At 45.4% G+C, this 19,148-nt stretch overlaps 1 protein-coding gene across 1 annotated transcript; it reads left to right on the forward strand.

The window, feature by feature from the left end:
- The first annotated feature begins 9,805 nt into the window (after nucleotides 1-9,805).
- polr2d (RNA polymerase II subunit D) lies at nucleotides 9,806-16,963 on the forward strand. The gene is made up of 4 exons (XM_067995602.1): nucleotides 9,806-9,913; nucleotides 11,539-11,719; nucleotides 12,923-13,018; nucleotides 16,482-16,963. Exons 1-4 carry the CDS (start codon nucleotides 9,841-9,843, stop codon nucleotides 16,558-16,560), a joined length of 429 nt encoding a protein of 142 aa, XP_067851703.1. The 5' UTR covers nucleotides 9,806-9,840; the 3' UTR covers nucleotides 16,561-16,963.
- The last annotated feature ends 2,185 nt before the right edge of the window (nucleotides 16,964-19,148 follow it).

The raw sequence follows: 19,148 nt of genomic DNA on the forward strand, positions 1-19,148 counted from the left end.
GAAGCCTGACAATAAATCACCCTGGGCTGCCCAGCTTGTCCAATGTCCATGATGCTTGGTACCCAGATGTTTACAACGAGGTGGCACCAGAGCTGGCGGCAGATCAGAGCGTCCAACCTCCATCCATAGAACCGCAGAGAGATGCCAGCGTCAGCTCTCTGCTGGAGGCTAGGGTGCTAAAATTAAAGCTCGTGGAATTGAAGGCAAATTATTGACCTGGCTCGGAGATTGGTTCGGCGGTGGAAGAGAGTGAAGGGATATGTACTCGAATTGGAAGGAAGTAGATCTGTGCTGGGGCCTCAACTATTCACTATATTTATTAATGACTTAGATAACACAATAGAAAGCCATCTATCCAAGTTTGCCGATGACACAAAGATTGGTGGTATACTAAGTAGTGTAGACAGGAGCATAAAATTACAAAGAAACATTGATAGAATAAGTGAGTGGGCAAAACCGTTGCAGATGGATTTCAACGTTGGTAAATGTGAGGTCATCCATTTTGGACCAAAAAAAGAATCGATCCAAGTATTTTTTAAATGGGGAAAAGCTGAAAAAGTGGAAGTCCAAAGAGATTTAGGGGTTCATGCACACAGATCACTAAAATGTAGCAGTCAGTGTAAGAATATGGTTTGAAACAAACAAACACAATAGCAGATCACACAGCTCCAAACACCTTAGCAAGAGGCCAGATGTTAAATGGGGGCAAGGTTCACCATCTCAGTGAGAAAGATGATTTACAGAAACCTAAGAGGTCATTGAAAGAACACTGAGGCATTAGAATGGTGAAAAACAAGTAACAGTCAAGAAACAATTCGTACCAGATAGTTGCTAAGATAGTACATATCAAGACCTGATAACGGTGAAAGGCTACTTAAACAATAGACATCGCAGGTGCCAAGCAAGGTCGAGGTAGAACAGACTGTTCATGCAGCAAAGATAAGGGATAAGGTAGCCTGCTAACATTGTATGGCCATCTTTGGTTGTTTTTGAGAGTCAGCATGGTGGGATGTTTTGCAATCAGGTGATAAGGTCAGAGATACTTACATGCAGAACAACGCAGCCAAATAGTATAAAGATAGGGTATGCTCCCTCCCAAAAGTTAGAGCTCGCGAGAGGGGATGGTTGGAAGTCCATTGCCACAGGCAGTCCGCGGGGGTCAGGTCTGATCATCCTGAAATTGCGGGAAAAACCAGGTTGCATTGATTGTCATTTAATGTAATCTGAAGATCATTGTATTTTCAATATAATACTGTTGCGAGACAATCTATTAAAGCTTGTTATTTTATAACCACTCGGGCTTGTAGCGTGCGGAAGTTATTGTTGAAGGATTAACAACCCTTTTGCCGTGACAGTAGTGGGAAAATCCTCTAACAGCCAGATACAAAAAAAAATCAAAAAGGCTAATCAAATCTTAGCCTTTATAACTGGAGGACCATAGCTGTACAAAGCCTGGTTAGATCACATCTGGAATACTGTGTACAGTTCTGGGAACCGCACCTCAGAAGGGATATATTGGCCTTGGAAGGAGTGCAGAGCAGATTCACTAGGATTCCAAGGGTTAGATTGTCAGGAGAGATTACATAAACTAGGCTTGTATTCCCTGGAATATAGAAAGTTAAGGTTGTTAGGAATTTGAAAGGAGTTGATAGGGTAGATAGAGAGTGGGGGGGGGGGGGGAATGAGGGGGTGAAGGGGGTGGGGGGAGGGGGCGTGGAGTGGGAAGAGGGGAGGAGGGAGGTGGAGGGGGCGAAAGGGGGAGGGGAGGCGCTACTGCAGCGGGAAATTTACAGCATGTAGATCTCCCGGGCTGCCAGCAGCAGAGCTGCGAGATCCATGCCCCATTCCAGGAGACTCCCGGTCAACCCAAACTAAACCTACTGCCCTGCTCAATCCACATTGCCTGTATCTTCTGTTTCTTGAAACATTTATCCAATTTTCTCTTAAAAGATGCACTAATCTCCCTCTCCCTGAGACCCCCACACACACTCCTTTACTCCTCACCCCCTCACCCCCTCTCCCAGATTCCAAGTCCCTGTCAAACTACTCCATTACAAATTGGGGCCTTCTGTAGATACCTTCTCGGGTTCAGTCGTTCCTGTAAAGCAGTCTGAGCATCTTACTTTAATGGCATTTGGCTCACACTGCCCAATATCTATTTGTACAGTCGCGAAACCTGAGCTTGTATCAGTAAAACTGTTGTAAACTGGATAGCCAGGCAGTGAAGGATAGAATGCTGGAGCCTAGTCTTCAGTTGCTTCCAAGCCTTTATTCACAGAGATCCACATTACATCCACACCATACCCTAGATCAGCTCTCTTAGAAATGGATACGAGAGAGTTCCCAATTGATACGCACCACCTGAATACAATTAACACTAATTGATAAAAATCACATGGATGCATGGACTGCATCTCCGTATCTTCTGCAAGTGTCGTTCTTCAATCCCTCTGAAGGCAAACACAGCCAACACTAGAAGAGGCAAGGCTTGGTTTTGAATCGTTAAGCAGCTTTATTCCACAGTAAGGTGAAAATGTACATAGCAACAATGATGATCAGAGTCCCTCAGTTCAATCAGTAGAGCTTATATTTGCGTAATGAGACAACATAAGGGCACGCCATGTCTTCCCACATGAGTGGATCATTTTACTTGACTCAAACAGAATAACTCCTCTGCATCCTCTCTGACAGAGCTTTCTCTCCCTGCACTCTCCTGTCTTTTCAACCTTCTCACAGCACATTGCTGCCCGATTGCCCTCTTTGCCTCTCACCCTATGTCAAAAAGTCTGCTCCCCTCATCCTCCCCCTCTCACAGACAAACAGAGATTGAAGGGTTTACTAACACAATGGCCAAGAGGGGCCTTTCTTTTCAGATAAGCTAACAAATTGCCTATTGTTTAGTCTCTGGGAGAAACAATTTGCATTTAGTATAATAACCACTTTTCATCTAGGTGCCTTTTTAAAAAAAAATAACTAATCAGACAACACACGGCTTTTAATTCTCTGTGTAAATAATTTTTTCCTAACACCTCCCCTCATTTTCTCAATTTTACACCGATGACCCCTTATCACTGACTCTGCAACCAGAAGAGATAATCTTTCCTCTAAACCTCTTACTTTAGTTATACAGGGCCTTGGTGAGACCACACCTGGAGTATTGTGTGCAGTTTTGGTCTCATAGAGTCATAGAGTCATACAGCACGGATAGAGGCCCTTCGGCCCATCGTGTCCGCGCCGGCCATCAGCCCTGTCTACTCTAATCCCATATTCCAGCATTTGGTCTGTAGCCTTGTATGCTATGGCATTTCAAGTGCTCATCCAAATGCTTCTTGAATGTTGTGAGGGTTCCTGCCTCCACAACCCTTTCAGGCAGTGAGTTCCAGACTCCAACCACCCTCTGGGTGAAAAAGTTCTTTCTCAAATCCCCTCTAAACCTCCCGCCTTTTACCTTGAATCTATGTCCCCTTGTTATAGAACCCTCAACGAAGGGAAAAAGCTCCTTAGTATCCATCCTATCTGTGCCCCTCATAATTTTGTACACCTCAATCATGTCCCCCCTCAGCCTCCTCTGCTCCAAGGAAAACAAACCCAATCTTCCCAGTCTCTCTTCATAGCTGAAGCGCTCCAGCCCTGGTAACATCCTGGTGAATCTCCTCTGCACCCTCTCCAAAGCGATCACATCCTTCCTGTAGTGTTGCAACCAGAACTGCACACAGTACTCCAGCTGTGGCCTAACCAGTGTTTTATACAGCTCCATCATAACCTCCTTGCTCTTATATTCTATGCCTCGGCTAATAAAGGCAAGTATCCCATATGCCTTCTTTACCAGCTTATCTACCTGTTCCGCCGCCTTCAGGGATCTGTGAACTTGCACACCAAGATTCCTCTGACCCTCTGTCTTGCCTAGGGTCCTCCCATTCATTGTGTATTACCTAAGAAAGGATATACTTGCCATAGAGGGAGTGCAGCGAAGGTTCACCAGACTGATTCCTGGGATGGCAGGACTGTCGTATGAGGAGAGATTGGGTTGACTCTGCCTGTATTCACTAGCTTTCGGGGGCTTTCCCCTTCCTCAGGCGGTGTGGAAATCACCGCCTGAGGAAGGGGAAAGCCCCCGAAAGCTTGTGGGATTAAAAATAAAATCGTTGGACTATAACTCGGTGTTGTAAAATTGTTTACAATTGTTAACCCCAGTCCATCACCGGCATCTCCACATCATGTATTCACTAGAGTTTAGAAAAATGAGAGGGGATCTCATTGAAACATATAAAATTCTGACAGGGCTAGACAGACTGGATGCAGGGAGCATGTTTCCCCTGGCTGGGGGGGGTCCAGAACGAGGGGTCGCAGTCTCAAGATATGGGGTAGGACATTTAGGACTGAGATGAGGAGAAATTTCTTTACTCAGAGGGTGGTGAACTTGTGGAATTCTCTACCACAGAAGGCTGTGGAGGCCAAGTCACTGAATATATTTAAGAAGGAGCTAGATAGATTTCTAAACACAAAAGGCATCAAGGGGTATGGGGAGAGAGCAGGAATATGGTATTGAGATAGTGGATCAGCCATGATCAAATTGAATGGCAGAGCAGGCTCGAAGGGCTGAATGGCCTACTCATATTTTCTATGTTTCTATGTTTCTAAAACTCTTCATAATTTTAAAAACCTCAATTAAATCTTCTCTTAGCCTTCTCTGCTATGGGTGGAAATAGTCCCAGCGAATTAGGGAAGTGGAAGTAGAGAGGAGGATGAGTTGAGACTTACTGAGAAAGCAGCAAATTAGGTGTAGGCATGGAGCAAACGGTGTATCTACATCATTATTTCCATGGGCCAGGAGAAGAGAGAGGTTGAAGGAGATTGCTATGTTCTGTGACATGGAATTCAAGAGTTACCATCACCCGTTCTCCACCCAAGCACTTCACAGCTCATTCTATTTCTTTTCCTGTGTGTGTGTTTTTGTTCCCTTCCCTCTTTCCCTTCTTGGTGTCGGCCTTGGCTCAGCGGCAGCATTCTTGCCTCTGAGTCAGAATTTTCAACCTACCGCTGGAGTGTAAAATTGGCATTGCTGGTCAGGTCAGGTGCCCATTATAAAAATCGGGCAGTTTCTATAACGGGCGCCCAACCCCAATGCCAGTTTTATGCTCCAGGAGTAAATTGAAAATGGTCTCCTGTATGTTTATATCGTGAGTTAAATATTTAAATATTAAATATGATTTAAGTGTATTTGTATTCATGAAAGCCGTGTTTTTTAATGAACCAACATCATAAGTCACCCTTTTTCAAGCCTGAGTGTCTTTGCCCACTGTTACATTTTATTAAAAAAATTAAAGCTGCTTTAACAACTTTGGAGCCACTTCTACTTTCTCGGTTTTGCAGCAGATATGTAGTTTGGGCCCATTCAGCCTCTACTGTATCTCCAATCCAGGGCAAGCTCCGACCTCCTCTCCCTCTTGATTACCAAGTTTGAATGGAGTACTGACACAGTTAGATATAAACCACACAAAAAAAGTTTGAAACAGAAGAAAAGCAGATTTATTCAGAGTGTTCTAGCCAAGGCCACATGTTACACTGCCAGCCATTCCAATTCACTGTGCTGGATACCATGCAGCAATGCAGTGTACATGGGTACAGAAGCCTAGTAATTATGGGACTGGATTAGTAACCCAGAGATAATTGTGTTCACAATTCTCTGTGGCAATTTGTGAAATTATTTTCACTAAGTCTTGTAATTTGTGAATGGTAACTAGCAACTTAGTGCTGGAGCATAAATTGGCATTGTGGGTTGGGTAACCATTATTATATAAACCACCCAATTTTTATAATGGATGCCTGACCAACAATACAAGTTCTACACTCCAGTGTTAAGTTGAAAATTATCCCCCCCCCTCACTCACCTCAACCAGAGAGAAGCTTCCCTTTCCAATTTAACTATTGTTGTAAATGACCTGGAGGGAACAACAACAATGACAACTTGTATTTATAAAGCACCTTTAACGTAGTAATAAAGTCCCAAGGCGCTTCACAGGAGTGCAAGAGGCCAGAATTGGAGGAGTGCAGAGATCTCGGAGGGTTGTAGGGCTGGAGGAGGTTACAGACGTAGGGAGGGGGCGAGGCCATGGAGGGATTTGAAAACAAGGATGAGAATTTTAAATGTAGGTCAGTGAGCACAGTGGGTGATGGGTGAACAGGACTTAGTGTGAGTTAGGATACAGGCAGCAGAGGTTTGGATGAGCTGAAGTTTATGGGCAGCAGCCTCCTCCCATTCGATTGTGCACACACCTGCCAGGCAGGTGGGATACTGACCGGGGGCAGCAATGAGGCCCAACACTTAAAATCACCCAGGCCTCACACTGGCGACCTCAGGGGGATGCTGCCACATGCCACGGCCTCCACTTGCCTGATTCCCACCCCGAGTTAAAATTGGGGCTATGGTGTGAAGGATTTTGGACTTTTCAACATGGATTTTTAATACTGGCTTTTGAGAACGACTAAAAGAATGGACTTGAAAGCCCGGATAAGGACCTTTTTGGTGTCTGCTCTTAAGCTAGGCTAAGTAAAACGTATAGAGCAGACGCTCGCCCAGGAACTGTGAGATGGATAAAGGAAGGGACTTGATAAAAGTGCATGATAGATTAAAGTATGATCGATAAATGGAGGATAACTCACGCAGTCAATCACAGTCGAGGTGAAATTACAGGCGGGCAGGTTTGGGGTTGATAGTCTGCTGAGGAACGGGTCGTTTGTATCAAAAATACCAGTAGAGCAAAGGACTATGGAACTTGACCGAAATCAGAAGGCAAGCTGGGAAGCTTGACCAAGTTCAAAAGATGATATCATGCATATCATTGTTGCTTCGGACTGCTCTGAGAGAAAGAGACTTGCAGTACTTTCAAAGAGATAAGCAGAGAATACCAAGGTTAGACCTTGGAAAGTGCGAGAAACTGTCATAAACACCAGCAAGCTGTTTTGCCAACAGCGAGAAGATATAAAAACAGCCATTTTACAGTGATTTGTAGGAGACAGTTCAAAGAAGATGTCAAAGAAGAATTAATCTCTCAGTCCCCAAAAGGAGGATTTGATCAACCTTACTTCTGAGTTGTACTGCCCGATAAGGTTGTAGGCATCTTTATCTGTAAAACTGTTGTGTCTTAACATCAATAAAACCAATTAATTAGAAAAGTATTTCAGTCTCGGTTAATTCTTACCTCTCGTGCCCTAAAGAATTAAAGAAAAATCTGCAGGTGTAACAGCACCAGTGCACCTGCTGGAATGAACATCCTCAAATGTATATCAGCACATTAAGAAACGGGTAAACAACCTTCTGTACCTTTCCTACATCATTGGGACCCTACATTAAGCATCATTCTTATTGTATGATTTCAATAGCAAGGATTGAATCTAATCAGTGTACAGCTGTGTTACGGGGAGACAATCAGTGAAACTGTGGGGGTAATTTTAACTTAACCACGGGATTGGGTTGAATGCCAGTTTCACACCCCGCCCAATGTTACCCTCTATGGAACTCAATGGCGAGTAAAATCAGCCGTGGTGTAAAATCAGCGTTGCGCCCAATTCCATCAGTTTCCCAATGGGCAGGTTAGGTTAAAATTTCCTTCTGCGTGTTTGCTGAATCCATTCAGAGTATTATTGTTTTGTTCAGGGGGAGGAGGTGCAACATTGGACTGATTTCTCCAGGTGAAAGAGCAGGTTTTAATGAATAGGTAGAAATGCCACAAGGAGGAGTGGAGATATTGGGCAGTGACACATATTAGGATTCCATATCGACACCAGTAAGGTGCATAGTCCATGAAAAACAAGTCACTTTTATGAAGCTTCAATTCTCTTCAGGCACATTATAAAAAATCATAAAATCATCGACATTTTGTCACAGAGGGAGAGGATGTGGCCCAATGGGCCAGTATCTACAGCTGTGGCGAGCAGCAAGCCAGAATTTCATGTCTGTTCAATTTTCTTCTTTTTTTCCCTTTACTGTCCGAAACACTGGCCAACTAGCGACTATCCTCCGTGGATGGGGAAGAGGGGTGATGCTAGGTCAGTTCCCTTTGCATTTGAACTGGCTCCACGATAACACACCAGCGATGGAAGTTTGGAACCAGGTTAGCCATCTGACGCAGACTCAATAATCTTTTGTCCGCACCAGGCAGTTCTGCAGTCCTCCCCAGGGCACTCTTGATGATTGACCAGCCAATCTGGCACACTAAGGGAACATTGAGGGGTAGACCTGTCACTGGGGGCTGAGATTCTTCCCACCCAGCTCTAGATAACACTGCAAGCCAGTGCCCTATTGGGGAGGCTGTTTCTAACTGCGCAAACAGTAGGAAGTTTATCAAAGCTCTGGCTGGTCGGCTGCATGATCTTATTTATGGTTTGTGGGACCTGGTTGTGTACAACTGGCCGCTGTATTTTCCACATTACAATGGTGATTGACTATGCTCAAAAGTCATTCATTGGCTGTAAACCTCTTTGGGGTGTCTGAGGAAGTAAAAGGCACCTTATAAGTGCAAGTTCTTTCTTACTTACTTGTGTGACTCTCCTAGGCATGGCTGTCTCTCTCAGTTGATGATTACTACTAGAATTGGTTGACATGTTTTGTCAAGCTTAGGATCCAGGCTGTCAGAGTTACCTAAGTCCCAGGCTGGAGTCACGTAGGTGTAAGTGTTTGGGAGTCAGCATGATCCAAGCTTACTGGTGCCACACAGAGTAAAACCATAAATAAAGAATTGCAGGTATATCAGGGGTAAGTCCAGGATTTAGAGCAGACAGAAGATTCAATGACTCATGCAAAAGGAAATTGAGAGGACGCACTTACTCATCCTTCCCAATGATTGTGCCCATGAACGAGACTTTGGCAGTCATTCCAAATCAGGGTGCAGGCTGATGGACTCATCCCAAGAGGCCAAGGTGCACACTGGAATCTCCTTAAAGAGAAGAATCCAGGATCCAGGTCGGAACTGCACTGTATCAAAAGCAAAATACTGCGGATACTGGAAATCTGAAATAAAACCAGAAAAGTCTAGAAGTACTCAGGTCAGGCAGCATCTGTGGAGAGAAAAGAGTTAACGTTTCAGGTCAATGACCTTTCGTCAGAACTGGAAGAAGTTGAAGATTAAACAGTTTTTAAGCAAGTACAGAGCCAGGGAAAGAGGGAGGGGAGGAAAGAACAAAGAGGAAGGTCTGTGATATGGTGGAGAGCAGGTGTAATTTAATAACAAAGGGATAATGGTGCAAGGCAAGGAGAGTGGTAATGGGACAGGTTAAGAAACAAAACATGGGTCTAGAGGAACTATAAATGGCAACATCAGAACCATTACCAGCACCTGCTGTCCGAAAAGATGGGAGCAGTGGTTATTGATCTGAAGTTATTGAACAATGTTGAGTCCGGAAGGTTGTAAAGTGCTTAATCGAAAGATGAGGTGCTGTTCCTCGAGCTTACGTTGAGTTTCATTGGAACAGTGTAAGAGGCCGAGGACAGAGAGGTCAGAGTGCGATGGAGAATTAAAAGGGCAAGCGATCGCAAGCTTACGGCCACGCTTGCGGGCTGAGCGGAGGTGTTCAGCAAAGCGATCACCCAATCTCCTTTGGTCTCCCCAGTGTAGAGGAGACCGCATTGTGAGCAGCGAATACAGTATACTAAATTGAAAGAAGTACAAGTAAATCACTGTTTCACCAGGACCACACTGCTCTCAGTCCATTCAGCAGCAACCTCCTGCCAGGAAGAAACATGGCGACGCCCAGGCGGAGAGCGCAGCTCCTGCGCATGCGCCTCACCAGCACCGGGTGTGGTTCCGGGTCAGCGCGGTTGCCGCGCAGCGAGTGGCAGCGATGGCGGCCTGCGGGAGCGAGTCCCGGGTCGGAGATGTGGAGGAGGACGCGTCGCAGCTCGTGTTTCCGAAAGGTGGGCGAGGGGAGGGGGGGGAAAGCAGACCGGGAGACCTGATACCGTGAGGGCCCCGCTCGGGTGGATGCTGAATGACCGACCCCCCCCCCCCCACCCTGGTCTTGATCAGCAGTAGCTGGAGGGATGAGGTATCCCGCGGGCCCTCTCCTCCTGGACCGTGATGGTAAAAGGGCCCGCGGAGCCCGGCCCGGCTGCACAAGGTGCCAGCTCCTGCATGTTGGCTTTACCTGTTGAGTGGGCAGGCAGTAGCCCTGGCGTCAGGGTTGGGGGATCCCTTCGAAAACAAAGCATCCCATTAGGATTGGTGGTTTAAAGGAGCCCACCCCCGGCTCATGTGTCATCAAATCTCATCGACCACTTCTTTTTAAATCTCTTCCCAGTGTGGACTTCACAGCAAAAAGGTGTAGCATATTGTAAAATAGAGAATAACAGACCTGGGGAACATGTGCGCTTTGTTTGATCGTGAGATAAAGACGTAGCTCTCTGCTTTTTTCAGCTGGTTAGCACGTACTTTGTGTTTTTATCTGGTTGAGTTACTACTGATGTTAAAAAAAAGTCACAGAAAAAGCAATATGGATAGCTGACCACTACATTCAAGAATAAAAGGCAAATAAAGCAACAATGTGGCCAGTGACCTTCCTCAGATGGAGCAGTCATCACGCCACATACGTGGCCCTTTAAGTTTAAGAAAAGTCTTGTTTGTTTTTATGCTTTTTTGTAAATTTATCTTTGTTTCCTGCCCATTCCCAAGTGAATGTACCACCTGCATTACCGCTCAGCAATCACTCACTTAAAGGGACATGTATGTGGCATGATGACTGTCCCTTCTGATGCGGACATACGGAGAATGACGGGCAGGAAAGGTCCATCCAGCCTGTCCCACACAATTGTGATGCCTTGTGTATCACAAAATATACACTCCCACCCCACCCAAAACCATGTGATCTCCTGGGAGAGAATCTGGAACATTCCTCTCTGACACCCCTAGGCGATTTAAACTAGACCAGGTGATCACTCTGGCCCTGATAATTCAATGCAGTACCTACCTTTTGTAAGAGGTGATCTCTGTCCTAGCCAGAAACAGGTCCAGCTCTCACTTGAAGGAAATCAGTGAATTGGCGTCCACCGCACGAGCCGGCAGCCTGTTCCAGAGGGTCACTATTCTCTGGGAAAAGAACCACCTCTAACCTAGATCTGGCCTCATACAGCTTAAAATTGTGATCCCTGGTCCTCCCTAAATTATTTAATTGGAACAGACTGTCAACTTGAACACTATCTAATCCCTTCATCTTATAAACCTCGATTAGATCACCTCTAAGTCTACGCTTCTCTGATGTGTAGAGTCCCAGCTCTTTTAGTCTATCGTGATGCCCCCCCACCCCCACCTTGTGCAATACTGCACAGCCCACTCCCATCATTTTGTGTTTAAGTATGGCAGCTCAGTACACAGTAACTGAACGTGTAAACCTAATTCCAGGTGCTGAATGTTTGAGCTCGAGCACTCTGCCAGAGCATCATCCAACGAGCAAAGTGTTCGTGGAAGCAATTTGGGTGGGAAGATTATTGTGAGATAATTGACCAAACGTTCAGCTGCAGTGGGTGTGTTTTGCGTTCTCCCACAGAGTTTGAAAACTCGGAGACACTGCTGAACTCTGAGGTCCACATGCTGCTGGAGCACAGGAAGCAGCAGAACGAGAGCGCGGAGGACGAACAGGAGCTCTCCGAGGTCTTCATGAAAACGTTAAACTACACGGCCAGATTCAGCCGCTTCAAAAACAGGGAGACCATCGCCAGTGTCAGGAGGTCGGTGCCGAAGGATTTTAAAATGTTCAGCAGTTCATCTGTTGTAACACAATCTTCACCCTGGTGCAGAGTGCAAATTACAGACTAAAGCAGTGGCAAGTGTGCCAACTGTATCTCCCCTAGGGGTGGGCGTAGTACAGAATTAGTCTGTGACACTTGTACGATTTTGGCTTCTGCCGTAACTTGTTAATTAATAGGTCTGAGAGTCTAGTGTCAGCAGCTTTAATACTTTATTAAGAAATACAAGATTTAGCCTCTGCCCTACTTTATATTGATATATTAATCATAGTAAATACATAAGTGATACCCATCTGTATATTTACATGTAGCCAGCCTGAACTCACTGAGGTTGATCACCGGTGTCTTAAGTTCAAAATGCCCACCTTATCCCAGTATACTCTCACTTTTATACCCTATAGTAATCTATGTCACCTGACTTATGCTTGTTTTCTTGCCTGCTTTTGGCACAAAACTAGTAACTGCAGCTGGGATGTCTCTTATCTGTGATTTACATTGTTTGGTACCTAGCAGCATTCAGTTACTTTTCTTCAATAATTCTCCTATTATCCCCAAAATAGCTTGCCTACTGTCAATGATGTTATTTCTTATAGTTTCACAATCATAGGTATAAACATCACACCTCATACATTATAATCTATTCTATTATTCACTCTTGCTTAAGCTTATTTTGTGGTTAATCATCGACAACCCCCTGTTTCTCCTCCTTATCTCATCTCGGTTCCAGCTGGCCGGACCAGAGGAATGACTTATCACTGTTGCCATGGTAACCTGTCTACAGTAACGTGCCCATCTGAGTTTCCAACCCAGGCTAAGTTCCCTTTTCCATATAGCTTATTATTTCAACCATTTTCTGTCCATGTATATCAGCCATTTTATGTTAATCTCTCTCAAACCTACACGTCCTAGAAGCCTGTTACTGAATGACGCTGCTGGAGGCCTCGGAACGGATCACCTGCCTGTCTTCTGAGGGTAGCTGTTATAATTGTGACATTCATTTGCCCCCACTATCAGTCAGATGATGAATCTGCAATATTCACAGGGAACTGCTGCCTTTCTGCCCAGTGGAAAAGATTGTGTAGAATCCAGACGGGGTGACAGCCTCTTGTGAAAAGATTGAGTTGAAGAATTGTGAATTAATGTGCGGGTTTTATTTGAAGTATTACTCTTGTCTCTTTCTTGTAGTCTGCTGTTACAGAAGAAATTGCACAAATTTGAACTAGCCAGTCTGGCCAACTTGTGTCCCGAGACAGCCGAGGAGGCTAAAGCTCTCATTCCCAGGTCAGTGCCCTGTCCGTTCTGAGATGGTGACATTTATCAGGCTGCATGGCTATATGCCGGTATCTCTGGTTTTTGTGCCTCTGATCACAGTCAAAAGGAATTAGAGACTTCCCAGCACAATGGGTGTGAGGTGCTTATCGATTGCCAAGACAGGCTAATGAATTGTTAATGGTTTATGATCTTCCATTAGCATATTAACTAGCTATCGTCTAGGTGCTTTTTAAAACTTGTGTGAATATTCTTTGCTTTAAAAACTCAACATTTAAAATGAGCCCTTTTTCCAAATCCTTTCTGTTGAAAAATGGTCAAAAACACCCAAACGTGATGGAGTTAGTGTTCGGTAAGTCATGAACTGCATCACGGACTTTGGAAACTAGTTGCTGGGCACCATTTTCAACATGTCGCCATGCAGAATAAATTGGGCTGTGTGTAACTTAGTTTCCAGAGTGAAGTGAAATTAAAATGAAATGCTTTTGAAGGTCTCCGGAAAAGCCATTGTTAATTAATACATAAGTGCTTGCACTGCTGTGGCAAGGTTTATGATCGTCCCTTGATCCACAAGCTCATAGAACCTTGCCATTGGTCACGTTGTCCTCTGCACCAGTTCCATCAAACTCTGAGTCTGCTCAGCTTTTGGTGGGAAGATGCCTTCTGTTCCTGCAACTCCACAAACCTTTTAGAGGCCAATATAAATCAAATGGCCCTCAAGGATCCTGCAGTTGTGGAGTTTTTTGACTTATTGTCAGTCATCAGCCCAGCCCAGCCCACACCACCCACCTCACTCAGCTTTTATTTCCAGCACTTGTCTGAACATGAATAGGTAATTTTTCAGGTCTTCCGCTCCACTCATCTGGCTCTCAGCTCTTTCCATGTCTGATTGTAACCACGGTATATTATCCCTCCTCAACCTCTTTATGGCTTTCGATGAATTTGACCGCTCAATCCTCCTCCCAACACCTCTCTTTTGTAGTCCACCTCCATTGTACAACCTCATACAGTTCCAATCTTATTTATCCCATCGTAGCCAGCGTGTTGCCTACAATGGCTTCTCCTGTTCCTGCACCGAACCTCCATTGTGCCCCAAGGCTCCATCCTTGGCCACTTCCTATTCTTCATTGAAACGCTGCTCCTCGGTGTCATCATCTGTAAGCATGGGATCAGCTTCCATTTACATGGTGATGATAAGCTTTACCTCTCCATCACTGCCCTTGACTCCAATTGTTCTTTCCAACTGTTTGTCTGACATTAAGTTATGGATCATCCAGAGCTTCCTGCAGCTGAGCAATTGGCAAGACCAAAGCCATCCTTTTGTGGATCGGGCGGGAAAGTGGAGTTGAGGTCGAAGATCAGCCATGATCTTATTGAATGGCGGAGCGGGCTCAAGGGGCCGTATAGACTGCTTCTGCTCCCGTTTCTTACGTTCTTATGTTCTTGCCAGAAACATGGCTCCTGATTTCCATTCTCCTGCTTGGCTACTCACTCAGGCTGAAGCCAACAGTGGGCGACATCCCTGAGCTGTTCTTCAAATTCCATCTCCGCTCAATCACCAGGACCATGTATTTCTGTAGTATCATCCATCTCCATCCCCCTCTCATCCCTCCACTACTGAAACCTGAATATCGGCCACTTCTACCTCCAGACTTGGTTTCTCCAACTGTCTCCTTGTTAGCCTTCCGAGCTCCACCCGAGATAAACTCCAACTCATCCAGAGCTCCACCTCCCACACCCTATCCTGCACAAAGTCCTGTTTACCCATTGTGCCGGTCTGCCCTACCTCCCCAGTGCACTGATTTCAAAACCCCTTGTCCTCAATTTACAAATCCACCCCTCGGCCTCGCCCCACCCTATGGCTACAACCTCCCCCAGCCCCATTTCTCCACTTGCACCCTCTGATCTTCTGAAACTGGCCCACTTCATGTTTCCCTGATCCAACGTCAGAGCCTTCAGCCTGCGTGCTGCCGTACTCTAGGATTCTTTTCCCAAACCCCTCCACCGTACTCCATCACTTTCCACCTTCAAAATCCTCTTTAAAACCTATCTCTTCATTTGCAGCTTTGGTCACTTGCCCTAACTCTTCTCTGCTGTTCCTGTCTGGTCTCCCATACCCCAGCCCATTGTGTGAAGTGCCTCAGAATGTTTTTTTGTATTAGGTGCTATATAAATGCTAGTTATTATAAAGTGGAGATTGAAATATGGATTGCAATGGGGCATTTACACTGAGAATTGTAAACCAACGTGATAGCTACAGTTTATCATGGCAACAGTCCAAGCTTGATCATCTTCACAATCTTTCCTGGTACCCTTGACCAACTTACAAGTATATTTGCCAATCAGAGCAAGAGCAATAAAGCAGAGTGAGGGTGTTCAGTATTCAGTCAACTCTGAGCTCACCAACCAGCCATATTCCACTGCGTCAGCACCTGATTGAGTAAAATGGGTCTATATTCTCTGAAGTTTAGAAGAGTGAGAGGTGATCTCATTGAAATATATCAGATTCTGAGAGGGCTTGACAGGGTAGGTGCAGTGAAGTTGTTTCCCCTGGCTGGAGAGTCTAGAACTAGGGGGCATAATCTCAGGATAAGGATTCAGCCATTTAAGACTGAGATGAGGAGGAATTTCTCCACTCAGAGGGTTGTGAATCTTTGGAATTCTCTACCCCCAGAGGACTGTGGATGCTCAGTCATTGAGTCTATTCAAGACTGAGATCGACAGATTTTTGGACTCTAGGAGAATGAAGGGATATATGGAAAGTGGAGTTGAGGTCAAAGATCAGCTATGATCTTATTGAATGGCGGAGCAGGCGCGAGGGGCCGTGGGGCCGTATGGCCTACTCCTGCTCCTATTTCTTGTGTTCTGACAGACCCTTGACCCTGAAATTAATTTTTTTCTCCCCTCCTGAATCGTTGATTCTTACTGGGGTACACTACCCCCGGCCGTGGCAATCTTCCATGTGATACTTGAGTGGCCAGTCTTCACGTTGATCCTGTCCCCACCTGAACTTGGCCTGTGTCTGGATTTCGAGCAGGAGCACGACCCTGGTTACTTTTCCCCCCACTGTCTTTCGCACTGGAGACTGAGCCTTCAGTTACTCCCCCAGCTGAGATCAGCTAAATCAGCACAGAGTGAGGGTCCCACCCAGCACCTTGTGACATCTGTGCCTCAGTAACATGCCGCCCAATGCATTGACCCATGGAAAGCTTTCATCTGTAATTCCAACAAAACCAATAAAAGCTTATCCTGTGAATGGACTACAATGAGCACCAAATCAATGACCGTGACACTGGTCTGTGTCAACGTTACCTGTTTGACCTCTATTGGATGTGTTGTCTCAGGGTGTAGGGTATTAAATATACCCGTGGATTAGATGTTTTTTGATGTACTTGTCTGTAATGGCGATTGCAGTTTATTCATCTCAACTCTTTCTCCTTCCACCCTCCCCCATTCTCCATTTCTTGAATTTCAGTTTGGAAGGTCGATTTGAGGACGAGGAGCTGCAGCAGATCCTCGATGATATTCAGACCAAGCGAAGCTTTCAGTATTAACGCCACCGTCACCTACCCACAGTTCTCCCTGGTGCTCAGCCAGTGGATGTTGGTGCTGGTGCTTCCCACTGACATGGACTAATTTTAAAAAGAGTGAAGATGGAGAGGCTGTGAGCTGAAGCCCAACCAGTCCAGTCACTGCAGGACATGATAAACCCTTGGATTAATTCTGGATCCAGAATCACTCAGTAGCACATTCCACGAGACCCAGAATGTAAATACACACTGGAATCGCCTGTTCTTCTAAAGGGAGTGTCAATCTATTTTTTCATTCAGATGTCGAGATGCGTGTGTTTTTGTGCGTCAGATTTTTCTAACCATCACTTTTGACAAACTGAAATCGTGAACTAATTCTCAGAGGATGCTGGGACCTTATTGTTTAATTAAAGTGAGGTCACATGTGTCAGGTCCTGGTTGAAGATTGTCTTTGTTTGAAAGAAGTCAGGAGAGAAATGAAGTTGTTTGGGGTCCACCATATACAGCCCTGTCCGTAGATTTATGTGAGTCCCAGCAATGATCGATTGGTAGTGACAGCCAAATAAGGCGCACTGCACCTTTTGCAAAGGAGGTGTATTTTACTGAAATTCCCCATTATCCCAGACACCATACCTGTACAGTTACTGTGTGGCAGTCACTTTGTGTTATCCAGTTATGTGCTTTAGAACTGCTGGTTAGTGGAAGCCTGAAACCAGATGTTTTGTGGGATCACAGTCTCACACGCAAGCACAGCAACGTGAATGGTAATATCAAATTAGGGGCAGCATTCCACATTTGTGATATTGCATTCTGGGGAGTGGTTCAGAAATTATCTGCGTAGGGCTGCCTCTCACCAATGTTCCAACAATATACAGCAAGGTGATGAGGGATGAATGAGCTACCCGCAATACACAGGTATGGCTCTTTATATTAAAGGCATTAACTTCTGGGATTGGCTTCGCTGGCACCAGTCGCTTCCTGGTACCTCAGTCATTTTTTTTAATGAGTGGGTGTTGGTGGGCTATTTGACTCGCGGGGCATCACAGCCGAGCCCAATTCCGTCATCACCCGACGTCCAGCGGGATTTTCTGGACAGTGACCAAGGTTGTTGCCTGATGTACCTCTCGATTTCTTTGTGAGGGGCGGGGTAAAGCCAATTGTGCCTCCCTCCCCCGGACCGTCAGCTGAAACCGACTACTTCAGCAAAGACTGGGGATTGAACCTGGGACCATGTGCACACATTTAGTTTGGTGAGGGGAAGGTTGGATATCTTTAAAACCCCTTATTTTGGGGTTACAGTAAAAACTTTGGAGACAGCAAATCTGCTGATTTAAATCCGTCTAGCCTCCCAACAAGATATTTTTCCAAATCCAATTTGATGTGGAATCTGTGCATCTTGGAATGAGCTGGAGCATAAATTAGGGGGAATGGAAAGCACCATCCCATGTGCCTTTCATATGTTTCCTCTCCCCAACCAATATTGCAGATCAAGCTCTCCCAGATCAGATCTAGTGTGGTTAGTCACAGAGTAAATAGCCCTGCAGTATGCCTTAGCTGCTGATCGCACAAGATCACAACACAAGACTCCAATATAATATTCTCCATTATCTAAGCCAACTGTACAAATGAGTTTGTCAATCACTAAATTAGAGGCAATTTGTGGGCCTCTGCCCATTAGGAACTGTCCAAATTCATCTCTTGGGGACACTTGCAGGCAATAGACAGGTCAGGAGCTGGGTTCAAATACCATCTTAAGAGCTGCATTTAAACCCAGGTCCCAGTTGTTGAAAGGCCATTTCTTCTGCCAAACTAATTGCTAATCAATTATGTCCCTAGGCTTTCCTGTCTTTTTAAAATGTTCTCCCCTCATCAGCTGAAGGTGGTGATTTACACCCTCCACTGTGATCTGGATTGGTCTCGATCACCTGGGGGGGAATTTTCCAGATTTTTTTCTCATTTTGACCCTGTTTTTTTCCCCCTGTTTTTTGCCTCTCCCGGGAGATTACATGGCTGCAGGGGAAGTGGGGGGGTGGGGGGTGTAAGAGTGTCTAGTCACGATGCTCCAGCCATCGTGTGTGGGGCAGCCCTTGATGCACTAGCTGGTCTTGCCTGTCATTTTCGTAAGTTCTCTCCAGGCTCACATCTGAAGAGTGGCTACTTTGGGCCACTGAAGAGCTGGTGTTGCCTATGGAACCATTCTCGAGCATCACTTTCAGGAAAGGGGGAGGTGGAGTTTGAACTGAGAAGGTTCCCAGTCTTGCTCTGATTTCTAATAAAGAGCAGCACAGGGATATTCAATACTTCTAGAACGATAGTTTGGCCATCGTTCATGGAATTCTTGTCACCAACATCCCAATCATTGCTCATTGATTTCTATTGAACCAAAGTCACCCGTTGCTCATTTCCAGTAAGCTGCAGCATGATCATCCAATGGAAGCGATTTCCATTGCACTATATCCTTGGGGTTCCCAGTGGATGTGAGCTGCCCAGTGTGGAACTAAGCAGTACAAGAACAGCTGGTCCTACATTCAGTCTCTGGGGTTTTGCAATGTTAGCTGATTTCATCATTTGAGGCACAACAGTCAAGTATGGGGAAAGGGACGGAAAATGGT

The sequence above is a fragment of the Heptranchias perlo genome, chromosome 13 (genome assembly GCF_035084215.1).
Source record: "Heptranchias perlo isolate sHepPer1 chromosome 13, sHepPer1.hap1, whole genome shotgun sequence".
In the NCBI taxonomy this organism is placed as follows: domain Eukaryota; kingdom Metazoa; phylum Chordata; class Chondrichthyes; order Hexanchiformes; family Hexanchidae; genus Heptranchias; species Heptranchias perlo.